General features: G+C 42.1%; 2 protein-coding genes across 2 annotated transcripts in view; both read left to right on the top strand.

Moving 5' to 3' along the window:
* The first annotated feature begins 3,906 nt into the window (after nucleotides 1–3,906).
* On the top strand, nucleotides 3,907–7,573 carry POLR2K (RNA polymerase II, I and III subunit K). The gene is made up of 5 exons (XM_084282986.1): nucleotides 3,907–3,972; nucleotides 4,090–4,138; nucleotides 5,710–5,773; nucleotides 6,365–6,457; nucleotides 6,933–7,573. The coding sequence occupies exons 3-5, from the start codon at nucleotides 5,713–5,715 to the stop codon at nucleotides 6,953–6,955; spliced, it is 177 nt and encodes a 58-aa protein (XP_084139112.1). The 5' UTR covers nucleotides 3,907–3,972; nucleotides 4,090–4,138; nucleotides 5,710–5,712; the 3' UTR covers nucleotides 6,956–7,573.
* A 2,078-nt stretch (nucleotides 7,574–9,651) lies between these two features.
* SPAG1 (sperm associated antigen 1) overlaps nucleotides 9,652–16,754 on the top strand; it is a gene marked incomplete at its 5' end in the record, with an annotated part of 38,773 nt that continues 31,670 nt past the window's right edge. Inside the window, 3 exons of the mRNA XM_084281691.1 lie at nucleotides 9,652–9,791; nucleotides 9,880–10,039; nucleotides 13,145–13,270. Of these exons, the coding sequence (XP_084137817.1) occupies nucleotides 9,652–9,791; nucleotides 9,880–10,039; nucleotides 13,145–13,270 (426 nt within the window). The remainder of the gene's footprint in view (nucleotides 9,792–9,879; nucleotides 10,040–13,144; nucleotides 13,271–16,754) is intronic.

The following is a 16,754-nucleotide window of genomic DNA, read 5'->3' on the forward strand; positions in this document are numbered from 1 at the left end:
TTCGTTTCTAACAAGATGCTTTCTGTCCTTATTTGTCACTGATCGTCACGTTAACAAAACCAGATAAAAATAGAACGTTTTGGTGGTACAAAACTGCTTTCTGAGCTTTTTAAATAAAGATGATATCTGCAAGAAAAGTGGTTTTTATCTGAAAGCTGCTCTTCGAGCTCCCAGATCTAAACCCAGAGAAGCCGTCAATACAATAGCATAGCTCAGTCCTGTGTGTGAGATGGGGGTAACTTACCCTAATTTGCGAAGCAATTTGAGCTCTTCCAAAGCAAAGGTACCGTATTCGGAGCACAATTTACCCCTACCGACAACCTAAAGCGGGGAAGGGCGTGGGTAGAAGAGAGAGTTACAAGAGCAACGTTACCCAGTAGCTAGCTTGGTGACAGCTGAGAGAGTTTACATAGATGCTTTCACTGTAACGCCTAATTACCCAGCGAGGAAGAAAACTGACGGCTACTTAGCGCTCGGGGGCCTCTCGGTCACCTGCAACGCCGGACACGAGCAAAGCAACAGCTTCACCCCCTCACGGGGCAAACCGCCGGGCAGAGGCCGGCGGGGCTCCCTGAGGGGAAGGCGAAGGCGACGCCCAACCTCGCCCCGGGCTTGCTGGCTGGAGAAGGCGGGGATCCTGCTGCCTCAGCGGCTCGCCGCCCGGCTCCCGAGCCCGTTGCCCTTGGCGAGGAGCCGCTGTGGGTGGAGGGAAGCCAAGCGGCTCCTCGCGTGCAGCCACCGCCGCTGCTTTCCCTCGCTTAGGTTTGAACCGCCCGCCTTTACCAACCGCCTCGGAGCGGGGGCCTGAGGAGAGCCCGCTCCGCGGCGTGAGGCTCGCCTTCCCCCTCACGTTTACACCTCAATGCAATCAGCCCACCATAAGATCGCCCCGATGGTGTGGCTCTCTCCCTCAGCTCCCCCTTTCTGCCTCTCCTCAGGAGATGCTGGGGTCGAGGCGTTCCCGCCGCTGCCAGAGCCCTTCTGCTTCTCCTCAGGAGAGGAGTTGGGGATGAGGGCTGAAGAGAGCCCTTCACAGGCGCTGGTCAGTCACGGCCAGCCTTTCACAGATGCAAAACGCTTTCTGCACCCGCACCTTTAAGCTTGACTTGTAAGGGTGCCAATTAATTCACATTAATTAGCGCGTTTGTACCCGGCGGCTCGGGAACGAGATAATCACGGAGTGTTTGCCTCGGTTAAATCACCTGTCAGTCGGGTGGGAGATGCCAGTGATGACGCCTAGGTTTTGCCGTGTTTTTACTGAAACTGTACATTTAAAAATGAGTAATTGGGTGCCTGCGTTTCCCGAGCTCGGTGCGGCTGCACACACCCACACACCTGGGGGCTCCACAGCGGGCGGGGGGAGCCACGGGCCTCGCAGCAGCGAGGAAAAGGAGCAGGGAAAGCCTCTGCTTGCCACACAGAGGCCGAATAAATTGTTATTGTGTCCTCCTCCTTCTGGGTATCATTCTCCCTCACCTCGTTGAGACGAGATTTACCACAGGTTACCTCTAATTTTTATGTTTCTTCCCCCTGTTTACTTTTTATTTCCTCCACCAGAAACGACATCAGATGAAAAAGATTTTAAACTGTTGTGCGTGACTAAGAGTAATGCCTACACCCAAAGCAGCAAACTAGAAGCTTTCTAAATTAACGCCGAAATTCAGCTGTACTTCCAGTTCGTGGGCTGGGCGGGCTCTGCCCCGCCGCTCGGAGCCCGTTCAGGCGGTGGCGAAGCCTCGCAGCCAAAGGGAGCCCGAAGAAAGGCGAATTTAAAAACTGCCCATCCAAAGCGGGGGGAAATGGGGACATTTGTATATAAAGAGTACGGTTTTATGTGGCTAAAAGGTAACCGTTACGGATAAAAAGAGAAAGGGGGAAATATGCCAGAGGCTTCCATTTTAGAGGGAGAAATTAATAGAAACTGATTGAAGAGGAATTGATTTCCCAAAGGGCTTTGTGTAGTAGTATCTATTTCACATGTATCAGGAGAATTTCTTTCTCTAATAGTTGCGTTTATCTATAGGAAAAAAAAAAATGCTTTTTCTGTGAAAGGGGCAGCTTGCTGTGGTGAAAAAACATCCAGGGAATTTAACAAATTATAGTTACAGTGTTTAATGCGACATACAGAAACCTCACACCAAACAGCACCATTTAACAAAATGCGGCACATGCGGGCAGTAAAAGCCTGAGAACGTAAATTTTACAACGAAATAATGCGAGAGAGCCCGCGATACCCTGACGGGCAGGCTGCGAGCGCCTTGCCATCCCCCGAGCACTCTGCGCACCTCAGCCCGCAGCCACGAACCCTTCTTCTGGGGTTATTCCCCCGGAGTTTTTTCCTCTATGGGGACAGCAGACATGTCCCATATGCTCCCAGCCCTCGGAACACCCTCGGACTGGCGTTTATCAGCCCTTCAAAGCGGGGCTCTATCGCGACAGCGCTGCTCTTGGCTTTGACAGAAACGGAGCAAGGAAATGAGGCACCTGATAAAACCTTTTTTTTTTTCCGAGGGAACAGTTAAACGATAGCAACAATCAAGCAATTGCGTGATTTCTTTGAGACTTTGTTTTCACATAATTAACTTTAATTTTCTTTTTCATGGCAGTATAATTAGCAAACCAGTTTTACAGTATCGTCTCGACAAATCCGTCTCTAAAAAAAAAAAAAAAAGTCCAGAGAAATCGGTTGATTTTTATTTGTTTACTTCTCGGATGTTAATTACTTGATATGCATTACCAAGTGAAGCTATGGTTCAGGCTTTATTTTCTCCTCTGCTTAAAGCTCTTCGCACCAGCTCACGCTTAGGAAAACCGTGGCGAAGAGGACACGGGCAGTAAATTTGGGGGAGTGCGAATCAGGACGAATCAGCCTTTCACCTGTCGTTTCGCTTGCATGTGTTTTATTCTAGCACCCAGAAGTTATATTTAGCTTTATTTATACACAGCAGCATGGGAAAACAGACGAGCTGTCTAAGATCTTGAACGTATTTTTATTACATGTAACTTAAATTAGGAAAATTAGGAAAAAAATAGGAAAACCGCCGATGTTTATTGTTCCTCAAGTTAATTTTAGGTAAACTACAGGGTAACATATGAAGGTGATTTGCTACTATGAGAGCATCAGTAAGTTATAACTGGTAAACTCGTGTGGTATCAACCCATTTTGTTCCTCAGGAAACAATTTTTATTCAGTATTCGGAAAGAGTCTTTACTTTTTTTCAGTATTGAGAAATAGCATTTTATTCATCATTCAGAAACATTTCCTTAAACAAAGAAGTCTCCTGAATGATGAAGTCATTAAATCAGAATATTTACGAAAAAGTATTTGTTAAACGATTTCCAGAGGTGAAATTCTTGTGAAATTGAGTAAAGAAGACAGTCTATAAAATGCCTATTGAACATTTGTCATTTACACCAGCATGGACTAAGAAAGTACCTGGTATTGTTTCGTATTTTGGCTGTGCTATTTTGGTTCAGTATGCTGGAATATTTCGGCTCAGGATGCTGGAATCGCCCAAATTTGAACCTCTTCCATAATACGATCCTGCAATTAAAATGTATAGCATCATAAATTGTAAATTTTGTTTAAAGAAGGAGTACACACAGCAAGGTACCAAATTTAGCTCTATCTGAGGACCTTAAAGTGCTTCTGAAAACAACAAGGGCCGTGAGGTGAGACACCGCAGCGGCTTCAAACTCTGCGGTGGCACGGCGCGAGCTGCAGCAGGATTTTTGGCTGAGTCTGCACAGACAGAGGCCGGGGACAGACAACTAAAAAATATTTTGTCCCAAAGCACTGAGGCCTCGGGACGGGCGCGGAGGAGCCCCCTCAGGTTCCCTCAGCAAGCGCCGGGCTCTCTCCGGCCACCCGGCGGCGCTCCCGGGCCGCCCGCTCTGAGGGGAGGCGGCGCCGCGCCGTCATCAGCCGGCGCCGAGAGGCCGAGAAGCGCCGCGGTTCCCTTCGTGGCTGGGGTGAGCGGGGAGGATTCCTTAAAATCCCTGTGGCGTTCAAGAGGGTGTTTATGGGGCTGCGAGGAGGGCAGCCTGCCCCCAAAGAGACATTAAGGAACGCGTTCGTTTCTCCCGCAGGTACGCCTGGAGGGCTCGGGGACTGTGACTGGAGCTCCGCGTCCTCGTGGTGAGTTGTGGTGTGCCCCGTAATGCTCGGAGCACGCAGGTCTGTCTGTGTGCCTTCTGGCTGTGCCAGCTTGTGCTTTAGCTGCTGGGGGTGTGAACACTAGCGAAATGGTGATGCCTCCCTGGAAAATGCAGAGCTGTAGTTCGCTGCTGTCTCCTGTAGCTGTGTTGTTGTGCTGCATGGCCAGCACTGCCTCCAGTAAGCTGTAACTGTGGCAGTTCAGCCTTCAGATGTAACTGTGGTAGTTGGGCCTCCTGAGTCTGGCTCGCTTTGAAAATGCTGCTCTTCTCAAGTGCCAGGGGATGACTGCCAATCCCTTCCTATATGTACCTTGTGGTATAATAAGACTATAATGTGTGTGTTTTAAAGTGCCACTGTGATATCAGTAGAGCAAAACCTTACTTAAAAGCTGTAGAGTTTAACAAATTGAGTTATCTAGAATGGAATGGCATAGTGCTGGTTTTTTTTGTTGTTGTTGTTTTTTAATGAGGGGGTTTGGCACCTGCTGATCAGACTCTTTTAAGCAAAAGATGAACTGTTTATGTCAAGCCTGTGCTTCTATCCTTAAGCCCCAAATGCATTTATACTGGCAGGAAATGAAGATCAGGGAAATATACTAGGGAATTAAGTGGAAGTGTCCAGGACTCATGCTCATGAGGAAGCATTGTGACGGTCATTTAATGACATAATAGCTAGGAGTTCCTATCCTCTATGTCAGTGGGCTCAGAAACAACAACCTCAAAAACTTACAAAGAGATATTCATATATCTTAGTCTGAGTGGGAGAAAAAACATCTGCTATCTATGTTGTAAAAACCTTGATGCTTGCAAACATATTTATGTGGAATTACTTAAAACTCCATTAAATGTTTGTGGAGTAGACATAATTGTTGTCTGATAACATGAGGGAATACTTGCCTCTAAATAAGCCTGAACAACTTAAACCATTACAATAGAGCACTAAGAGATGCTTGAAAGTATAGAGACCTATCTTGGGGTTTTGAGGGTGGAATTTATTCTATATGGCCCCTCTTTATTTATGTAAACGCCTATTACTATCTTGCCTACAGTCTGTTCCCAGGATTTATAATCCATTAGAAAATTAGAATTAGGTTAGCTAGTGTTGTTGCCTTTTTTCTGCTCTCCAACAAGATTTATCTTGTTCATGATAGTGTGGTCGTTAAATGAATGGTACGTGAATTGTTTTATTTTTCTGTTTCCATCAGGGTTGAAGGGAGGAAAGAAAATAATATTTATTTACCTTTTGTGTTTAAAATTATCTTTAATACAAAATGATGTATAGATTCCATTTTTGGAGTTTTTTTTCAACACCCAGTTGGTGAAGCTCAGTGCAACCTGATCACAGTATTTTGAGAAGGCAGCTGGACCAGATAAGTTTCTGAAGTCTCTTTCAGTGAGTTCTTCCTATGTTGGTGTGTGTCAAATACATATGGAATTTATATTTACTTTGAGGAAGTTTTTCATATTCTGCTGACTTTTGATGGAGATGTTTCAATATTTGTGTATGCATCTTAAAAAAAAACGTGTATATTTTGTTTTTTGTTTATGTAGAACATGGATTCACAGAAGGATGTTCAGCCTCCAAAGCAGCAGCCAATGATTTACATTTGTGGAGGTAAAAAAGACATTAGTGAATTATTTTCTGTGTTACTGGAGATCTGATATTCTTATAGTGAAGAATGCATCATCATAGTACTGAAGAAATGAAAATAGCATTGTGAATCCTGATGATCTTTTAAATTTTACTCAATGATGCTACCACGTATATGGTAGCATAGTAATAATACGTACAGACAGTGATGTGGAAGTAATTCATTAGAGCTTCTGTTGCTGCGTGGAAGTCTGCATCTCCAGTGGACAATACTTCTGCATCTCCACAGGACAGACTTCTGTTCAGTGCATTTTTGGGGGAGGATTTTCTGCAAATAATTGGTCACTCAGCTTTTACTAAAGTGTAATAGTCAATTTTTCTTTTACCTTATAATGTAAACATTAGAGATTGAGTGCATAAGAGTCAAAGTGTTTTGGAGACTTAAGAAAATAGATTTGGGAGGCTGGGGGTCGGGGGGAGCCTGAGCTGAAGTTTTCATTAGCAGACAGTCAACCGTACAGAATACATACAGAATTAAGACTTCTGAAAGTTGTCTATGCATTAACAGTGCTGTTATTATTTACTCACTCTCATTATCTTCCTCCATCACATCAGAATGCCATACAGAAAATGAAATAAAGGCAAGAGATCCTATCAGATGCCGAGAATGCGGGTACAGAATAATGTACAAGAAAAGGACAAAAAGATGTATCCTTTTACAAAGGCACGTGAATGCACTTGGGGAAGCTGTGAGTGGGGATAAGGCGTCTAATGTAAACAAAATGGAAAATGTGAGTAATTGTGCAAGAATCCTTCAAAGCCAAAAAATCAATACAATAGAGCAAACTATAGAGACATCTTTGCTGTGTAACTGTGGACCTTGTTTCCTGGTACATCATCTCATTTTCCATTTTCTATAAAAGCTATAATAATCCACAAAAGTCTTGTGGGTGACATACAGGGTATGGCTGATATCATGCAGCCTTTTTTTTTTTTTTTTTTTTTTAAAAAAAGGAACGTGTTGTAGGGTTAATTAAAAATGAGTTCTAAATGCTTTTGTATGGTTACTTGCGTCTTTAGATTTGGATAGTCTTCCCTTACTGCCTCCTTTTCTCTCCCTGATCTTTCTCTCTTTTTTTCCTTCCCAACCACAACACATTTTTCTTTAACTGCACCATTCCAGTGGTGGTTTTTGATGCCCGGTGATGTGAGCTGAAGATATATTGATGATTATGCTGCAGTTTATTATTTCTTTGTTCTGTAAATCTATTAGTGTACAAATGCATATTTTTCTTTTAAGATTAAAATATTAAACTTCACTTAGTATTTTTTGTCTGTATTACTACAGGTTTCTAAAACTGTGACTTAAATTTAGTCATAGTATGTAGAAGTCTGTTAAATTCATTGGTATTGTATTTGGTTTTGAGTTAATCTTGTTTTCATGACTCTCATCTAAACCTTACTTGCATCGTAACTTTATTAAATGCTCTTTGGACTGCTATGAACTGCATAAAAGCTTGGTTTGAATAAATTTCAGTGGAAATAAATTGAAAGATACACAAAGTTAGGTCTGAATCACAAATTTGGATTTCAAAAGAGCAAGTATCAAAGAACTTGAGAGCAAACAATTCGGGATAAAAAATTACAAAGCATGTGTAAACAGAAATTTCCGAACTGTTTTGTGAGTTGGTTGTACCCAAGAAAAGAAGGACTGTAGTTTAACGATACCCTGAGTAAGGGTCCCAAAGCTAAAATAATACTGTTCTGCTTTTCAGATGACTTTTTGTGAGTCTGTAATAAAAAGTGCTTGTTTTGTATTTATGAGCCAGAATTCTGCATGTTTGTTCAGAAAGTATTAATACTAAAATACCTTGAAAATAAAATACACTGAAGTGTATTTTAAAATACTGCTGGATTGTGTCTGATACTAATTTACCCTACTTAAATGGTAGGGTAAATTATTATTTTGATAATAGTGCCAATGATGCCTTTAATAATGACATAACAACACGTTTAACTTCCTATCAGTGTAGTGAGATACCTTTGTCATGGAATATATGGTCATATACTGGTTCATAAATGAACTATAGTGGGTTGTTCTAGGAAATGGGATTTTTAAAAAATATTTTAGAGCTGTTTTGTTTCCTTGGCTAGCTTACTGGACTGTACCTTAAAATGCGTCTGGGTCTGGGACAAGGCTGGGAAGGCAATGGTGCTGTAGATAACACAGCTTTGGAGAAACTGGCGGGGGGCTAGATCAAATTGTACACTTAGGCTAGATAGAATTGTACATGGGAAGAAAACCGGTGATGTTTTATTGAAGGCCAAATCCCCGAACTGCTGAGTTGAGTGGCTGAGGTGAATAAGCTCTCCAGAGTCAAATCACGTATAAAAACGAAGAGCTTTTTAACTTATAACAAGGGACGTTTTATTTAATACGTCGTAACGCGGGGCATGTATTTTTAAGAGCCACAGAGGGATTTCTCTGGTTCCCCGCTTTGCCACCTCAGGTGTGGCGCTGTGCCTCTCCGCCATAGCCCCGCTGTGCCTGCGCGGCTACACCCGGCCGGGCAGCGGCCGTGCTGGAGGCACCGCGGCACGGGGCAGGTGGGTGCCGGGGACCCTCAGGCGGCTCCGCCGAGACCCAGCGGGGTCCTGCGGGAGCCCTCGCGTGTGGGGCGGCCGCGGAGGGCGGCTCGGAGCCCGCCTCGTCCTTCCCCGTGCCCTGCGCGCCGCCCGCCGCCATCTTGTACATAGCAACGGTTGCCGGGGCCGGCCGCCATCTTGTATATAGCAACGGTTGCCACGGCCCGCCGCCATGCCGGGGGTCGGGCGCTGCCTTCAGGCAAAAAGCTCCGTCTGCAGGAGCGGGGGGCCCCCGTTCAGCCCCATCTCCTCCTTACCGCACTGCCCGGGAGCTGGGTGAGCGAGTCCGGGGGTGAGGGCTGGTTTGGTTTGGTTTGTTTTCTATACCAAAACTGTAGATTCTAGGGGCAAAATCCTGTCTTTATGCGCAGTACCTAATTACGACCGCTTATTATTTAAATGATGCTGTATTACAAACATTTCATGCTACTACAAACTAATATGTGTAATTATGCACTAATTTAAGTTAAAATTATTTTTATTAGATTTGCATCTGCACGTGGTTATCATCACATGCTGCCTGGCTGGCTACCCTCATAATACCTGTTAAAATAACATTTTTCGCGCAACGTAACGTGCTCTGTGGAGCAGAGCTTGGAAATGAAGTAGAAAAAAAGTGCAATAAAGCAGTTCAAAGGTACAGAGAGACAGGAAATGTCTGCTTTGAACACCTTGCTTCATCTGTTACAGGCATACTGGAAAAGATCTGTATTAGTACGGTAATATAATCAGAGACCCAGAAAATGCAGTTAGTGAGGAAAGGCAATCAGATTAGTTTTGGCTACAGAGAAGACAAGGGCTATCACTCCTTAAGATGCAGTGAATCATCTTAATTCTGGGGAGGGGGAAAAAAAAAAAAAAAAGAGAAGTCACTGCACCATCGTCTTCTTTATCCTGACCACCCTTAATTAAAATAAGTAATACTATACCACGTTTAAAGAAAAGCAGGTAATGGGGTAGGCATAAATATGGTAACTTTTCTGTAAGACTTTCTGATATGTTCTGCCATGCAGAACCAGTAAAGTTGTGCACATTCTTCTCCCAAAATATATCTTGCATATAACCATATATTTGTCAGTAGGCCTCTGTCAATAACTGTTTGCATGATAAGGTCTTCAAATTGGAGGTTTTTACTTTTGTGACAATAGTTCTGCTTGCATAAAAAAGTAATAGCTGGGCTATTCCTTAAATTACCATTACTTTAAAAGATAACTAGATGTCCATAGATTTTTTTTTTCCTCTTTTAAAATTTAGTTATGGGTGATGAATCAGTACCATATTTGCTGGACCAAGGAACCACAAAAACTTATCAAATACCTATTGGTCATCTGGACTACAAGTTCATTGAAAAATGCACAGATGTTAAACACCTGGAAAAGATTCTCAGGGTATTAAGGTATACATATTTTCTTAATTTCATTACTAATTTTATTCCCCTTCTGTAAAATTTTTCTTTTGTAACTTTAATATCTTCCATTTCAAAGGTCTGGTGAAGAGGGATGTTATCCCGACCTGACACTGTTCTGTGAAAAGCGTATTGAGCATTTAGACCCGGGGAGCAGAGCTCTCAGGAAAGACAGGCCTGCAGCCACAGCTTCTGATTTTACAGCTGAAGAATGGGAAACAATTAACGGTGAACTGATGGTACAGTATTACTCTAGTTTATAGTGGTCACTAATGTAATCACTCTGATGTATCAATCTGGAGTGATTGTTCAGCTTCATCTTGTGCTTAAGTAGAGCATGATTATTTGATTAAATCAGGAAGTGATAGAAGAATTCTGTTTTTTTTTATTATTTTTTAATTTATTAACGTTAATGAATTTTTAATGTCCATTATAACTCTAGAGAACTTCTTTATGTATTATTTCTCATTCAAAAAAGCACAAAATAATTGCAAACTACATTTATGAAATCCACTTTTCTCAATCTGTATATCTAAAACCAGGAGAATATTCTATACTGTTTCTATACTGTAAGAATGGAAGAGTACTTTATCCAGCTGAAAATATTGAAGAAATCTAGATGGGCATAAGCATTTTAGATTATGGTATTTTATATGAAAAACAGATTCTCTTATAGTGAAGAATAACACTAACATCTCTTACCTGTGATTAAAAAAAAAAAAAAACAGATGTGTATATGAAGCAACTATTTTTCTGTCCTAGAAGCAAACATGCTACGAATTGAATTGTGCAGGAAAAAGTAAAGCAGCAAAATTAATTTTATGAGAAATTAAGCATAGTTGTTTATTTATTAGTAGAGTCTATGAGAAGATAAGCAGATGCTTTTTGTTGCTTTCTGAATCTTTAGGGTAACTTAGAGGCAATTTTGTTTATAACATGTTCTAATCATATGCTATTTCTGTTTGAAATCAGTTATTTCCAGTCCTTTAAGGAAGCTTCTGCCAGTGCTTAATAACCTCTTCAGAAGAGATAGACAGGGAAGGAGGGGAGGTGGATGTTGCCCTCTGTATTAGGGAAAGGTTTGGTTGTGAAGAGATGCTTCTGAGAAACAGCTATGAACAGGTTGAGAGCTTGTGGGTGAAAGTTAAGGACCACACCAATAAAAGTCACCTTTTGGTCGGGGTCTACGACAGGCCACCTGATCAAGAGGAGCCTGTGGACGAGGCATTCTTACTTCAGGTACAATAAGCATCATGCTCGCACACTCTCATCCTGATGGGGGACTTCAATCACCTGGATTTCTGAGGGAAAAGCTACCCAGCAGGCTGTAAGCAATCCAGGAGATTCCTGGAGTGCGCTGAGGATAACTTCCTGGTCCAGGTACTAGACAAACCAACCAGACAAGAAGATGAGATCCTCTGAAACACTGTTCTCAGGGACAAAGGTGTTGAACAGAGCTGGCAGCTCTTTAAGGATGTTTTCCTTAGAGCACAAGAACTCTCCATCCCCTTGTGTAAAAATGCGGGCAGGGAGGGCGGACGACTGGGATGGCTGAGCAAGGACCTGTTGGTCAAACTGAGGGACAAGAAAGGAATGCACAGGCAGTGAAAGCAGGGACACGTGGCCTGGGAAAAGTATAGGGATGCAGCCCAGATGTGCAGGGATGGGATTGGGAAAGACAAAGCACAAATGGAACTGAGCTTGGCAAGGGATGCAAAGAATAACAAGAAGGGGCTCTATAGGTATGTTGGGCAAAGAAGAAAGGCCAATGAGAGTGTGTCTCCTCTGATGGATGACACAGGTGAACTCGTAACAACAGATGTGGAGAAGTCTTAGGTACTCAACAACTTCTTTGCCTCAGTCTTCACTGACAGTCGGGCTTCCCATGTCCCGCGTTTCCCTGAACCCGTAGATGAGGATTGGGTACCATGCACTGTAAGCAAAGAGCAGGTTTGAGACCACCTGATGAAAAAGTCTATGGGGCCTGATGCCATGCATCCCAGGGTCCTGAAGGAACTGGCTGGTGGAGTTGCCAGGCCTCTCTCCATCATATATGAAAAAGCCTGGCAGTCAGGAGAAGTCCCTGGTGACTGGAAAAGGGGAAACATCACTCTGTTTTTTAAAAAGGGTAGAAGGGGGACCCAGGAAACTACAGGCTGGTAAGCCTCACCTCTGTGCCTGGGAAAATCATGGAACAGATCCTCCTGGAAGCAACATCAAGGCACATGCAGGACAAAGAGGTGATCTGGGACAGCCCGGAGGTTCAACAAGTCTAAGTGCAAGGTGCTGCACCTGTGTTGGGGCAATTCCAGATGAGGACAGACTGGGAGAACAACTCAATAGGAGCAGCCCTGCAGAGAAAGACTTGGGCCAGCAGTGCATGCTTGCAGCCCAGAAGGCCAACTGCATCCTGGGCTGCAGCCACAGAGGAGTGGGCAGCAGGAGGAGCAGATTGTGCCCCTCTGCTCTGCCCTGGTGAGGCCCCACTTGGAGTACCACATCCATGTCTGCAACCCCCAGCAAAAGAAGGATGTGGGGCTGTTAGAGAGGGTTAGAGGGTCCAGAGGGGTGCTGTGAAGATGACCAGAGGCCTTTCATGTGAAGGCTGTTCAGCCTGAAGAAGAAAAGGCTCCGGGGTGATCTTATTGCTGCTTTTCAGTAATTAAAGGGGGCTTATAAAAAGATGGAGAACAACTTTTTCTCATTCAGATAATGACAGGACAAGGATGAATGGTTTTAAACTAAAAGAGAGGAAATTTAGATTAGAGGTTAGGAGGGAATTCTTCACTCAGAGAGCAGTGAGGCTCTGGCACAGGCTGCCTAGAGAAGCTGTGGATGCCCCATCCCTGGAGGTATTCAAGACCAGCTTGGATGAAGCCCTGAGCAGCTTGATCTAGTGGGTGGCATCCCTGCCCATGGCAGGGGAGTTGTAACAAGATGATCTTTAAGGTCCCTTCCAACCTGAGCCATTCTGTGATTCTGAATGATTAAAAGCACTTTTGCTTTTATTTTGCATATTTGGCTTTAAAATGGTTCCCCTTTCCTGACTCTAAACAACAATAAAGGCAGGTGTGGATGTAGCTCCTACTGCGTTCATCATTATCTGTGCTCAATTTGGCAGTGTGACTTACAAAAAAAATAACCCTTTTAACCAGAGTAAGGAACTTAAGTTTATGTTGTTTTGTTTTTTCGTTTTAAGCTTGATTTTAAACTTTGTTTTTAATCTTCCTCATAATGGCTTTTCTCCATTAAGAGCAATGCATTATAATGATAATTGTTTGAGTCATTGTAGACTGTGTATCTGTTCTACTGCTTTAATGTACAGATGTATTACTTATTTTCAGAGCTGGGTGACAGAAATGCGTGAAGATGATCATAAACCACAGGTTTTGAGAACAGACATGCTGCTTGAAGGACAAGATAACTTGCCACCTGTTCGTTGTTCCAGCAGCTGTCTTCCTGCTAATCAGGTATCTCCAGTTTTCTAAGGCTTTATTTTTACAAGTGTACGTTAGTTATGTCTTTCTAAAATCAGAAAATGTCACCTGTAAGAACTTCTATTCACTGGGCCTCTTTTAAATATTTTGTTAACCAGAAAATAAAAATCTTCAAGCTGTCTTGCAGGAGACCAATACTTAAACAAAAGTGCTTCTTTCGTACTAGCATGCTTTTTGTAGTAAAGTTATAATTCTGATCAAGAACTCATTTCTGAAGCAAATCTCCGTTAACACCCTTGTATGTGTTTGTTTCACATGAAGTGTGGTGTTAAAGCAGATGAACTAGGTTCCTTTTGGAGGAAGCCATGCCAGGAGCTGTATTCTGCCATTCTACTGTATCTTACTATTACATATGTAATACACAATCTTATAATATCTTACTAATACTAAATACAGTGCTGCTGGAGGGATTGACAGAAAAGTAGGTGTGGGAATGGGATTTTTTTTGAATTGTCAGATGTTACTATGAATGGTTTCAGTCTGATCCCCGCTGTTCCGTTTGTAATTCTGGGACACTGTCACAACAAATTCACTGAAGCATTTTTCTTTTTGGAAGTTAGAAATTTAAATTAGAACAGATCCTTATGGAGCATGTGATATTTCTTAATTGTTAAAGTAACACATTCAAATTACTGGTTTGAATTCCTATGTTTTAGTAAATGCCTGATTTGTGTTCCTATATTGTCACAAACTACTTCTTACTGTCAGCCAGTATTTAAACACCAGACCAAGATAATGGAGAATGCAAAGGTATTGCCATATATAATATACAAAGAGAAACTGGCTGCTTGGACAGGTGTATGCTTTGTTGGGCTAAATACTGGATGGTGTCCCCAGGGCTTGGTATTGGGACCCATCCTGTTTAATATCTTTATTGATGATTTGGATGAGGGAATTGAGTGCACCCTCAGTGAGTCTGCAGACTTACTTCAATGCTACAGGCTGGGGGAAGAGGAACTGGAAAGCTGCCCAGTGGAAAGGGACCTGGGGGTATTGGTCCATAGCTGGTTGAATATGAGCCAGCAGTGTGCTCGGGTGGTCAAGAAGGCCAACAGCATCCTGGCTTGTATCAGAAATAGTGTGGCCAGCAGGGCTAGGGAGGTGATCGTCCCCCTGTACTTGGCTCTGGTGAGGCTGCACCTCGAGTACTGTGTTCAGTTTTGTGCCCCTCGCTACAAGAAGGACATCGAGGTGCTGCAGCACGTCCAAAGGACAAGAAAGCTGGTGAAGGGTCTAGAAAGCAAGTCTTACAAGGAGCAGCTGAGGGAGCCGGGGTGGTTTAGCTTGGAGGCTCAGGGAGACCATATCACACTCTACGATTACCTTAAAGGAGGCTATAGTGAGGTGTTGGTCTCTTCTCCCAAGCACCAGGTCATAAGACAAGGGAATGACCTCAAGTTGTGCCAGGGAAGGTTCAGGTTGGATATTAGGAAAAACTTCTTCATTGAAAGAGTTGTGAAGTCGTGGAACAGACTGCCCAGGGAAACGGTTGAGTCACCATCCCTGGAGGTTTTCAAAAAAAAACTTGTAAAGCTTTGTGACGTGGTTTAATGGTGGACTTAGCAGTGCTAGGTTAAAGGTTGAACTGGATGATCTTAGAGGTCTTTTCCAACCTAAAAGATTCAATTATTCTAAGTTTTTATTACTTTTATTCTCTATACAAGGTTTAGGTATTAGTGTTATTACCAAGGAAACCCAGATACAGTTTTATGTGTTACTTGTGGTATGATTTTCATTCCTTCTGTCAATGAAGACTAACCCTGAAATAATTGTAACCTTTCCTGGAAGAGAAAAGAGAGGCCTGAAATTGTGTTTTAGAATTCAGTCTTTTTATGTAGCAGTGCAGTTACACTATTACTAGATCAATACTGAATAAAAAGAGGCTTTTTCTATACTGCACACTAAGGCACCTGTATAATAAAATTTCAAAAAAGCAGATTCATATTTTGAATTTTTTTTTTTCTATTTAATAAAGCTATGGGCAAGGTAGTAATTTTTAAACATAATTTGTTAATCATTTAGGTCTGTAACTATCTTTTACACTAGCATCGCATAACTTTGCAATGTGATGTCAAGTATAAATTTGGTATGATAAATTAATCCTCTTTGCCAGAAAGAAATCCACAAACCCTTCCATTTGATTGGAGACTGTGTATCTGATGTGGTGCATAAAAACTCCAGGAACTTCAGTGAAGCAGAATAAATGAATAGATAGAAGAAGCTTATCAATGAATAGATAAATACTTCATGTAAAACTTCCTCTTTTTTACACAATATGGAAGTTTCTTAATACCCTGGTTTTCATTTCACACTGCCTAGGATTTTGAGGTTACAACTATACTGTAGAATAAGAGGACTGGGGAGACAGCTAGAGTATTTCTGTTTCTAACTGTCCATATTGCTTAATCAATTTTACTGCCTCCCTTTTTCCAGGACAGAACTAAAGCAAGTCCTGGAAGCATGGGTTTAGAAATACTCAATTCCAAAATATTGTACGGATGAGATTTCAGCAGACATAGGTTCCTTTGCCAGACACAGTGGGCTACAGTCCATGGCATGCAACTCATATTCCAAGTTCTATTTTATGAAACTGCTCTGTGATGTTATCTATATAGCCCTCATTATTTTGGATGCTCCAAATTGAAAAAGAATACTGGTTAGTTGACACAGAATAATGATGTGTTAGTATGGGATCCAGAGGAGAACCAAGGCCAAATTGTTTGTCATCTGAACTAAATCCAGTCTGTACTTCGTTTTTTGATCCAGAAATAACTCGCTGGGCTTCAAACGCTTTGGGATCCATGCAATTTGGCAAGAAACATGACAAGGGCAGAGGGTTGTTCTTTTTTTTTGTTTGTTTTGTTTTTGTTCACCGCCTGTAATACCAAGTACCAATGAAAAGTTAATACAGCATGCAAATGTAGCTTTTTCATGAAAGCCTCTTGAATGAGATGCTCTGAAATATTACTCATTGAGAAATTCCTTACTCCATTGGAGCCACAATTTGGTTACAGTGGTCCCAAGAATATGAGACCTAGAATATTAAGGATTTTTGAAATTTTGAGTCAATGTTTCTGCCTTATTCCATGAAAGGATGTGTTCAAGTTTGTGTAGTTACTTTATAAATGTTCTTCTGAGAGTTTCATCTTTTTTTGTGCTCATTCAAATTAAGGGCTTCTGGTTTGAAAAGAGATTTGGTATTTTAAAAATTACAAAGTTTGTAATATACCCCAGGATACATATGCAATGATGTAATATTCCAAGAAGCCATATTTAGGAGTTACCTCCTCCAAACATGCATTAATCACTAAATGTGTGTCATTTTGTCTAGCTTCTTGAATGACTGAGAGCATTAAGTGTAATTCTCAAGTCGAATACTGCAAAAGCTTATGTAACCTAACATTATGGATAGCTGTAGGTGTTTATAGGAAGGGTCACATTTGCATTATGTAAATTG

This window comes from Netta rufina (assembly GCF_964035555.1).
Source record: "Netta rufina genome assembly, chromosome: 2".
In the NCBI taxonomy this organism is placed as follows: Eukaryota; Metazoa; Chordata; class Aves; order Anseriformes; family Anatidae; genus Netta; species Netta rufina.

Excerpts from the sequence above, each read along its gene's own strand:
- POLR2K (XM_084282986.1), top strand. The coding sequence starts at position 5,713 with ATGGATTCACAGAAGGATGTTCAGCCTCCAAAGCAGCAGCCAATGATT. Across the intron at positions 5,774-6,364 it reads AATGATTTACATTTGTGGAG|AATGCCATACAGAAAATGAA; the intron begins GTAAAAAAGACA and ends CCATCACATCAG. Across the intron at positions 6,458-6,932 it reads CAAGAAAAGGACAAAAAGAT|TGGTGGTTTTTGATGCCCGG; the intron begins GTATCCTTTTAC and ends GCACCATTCCAG.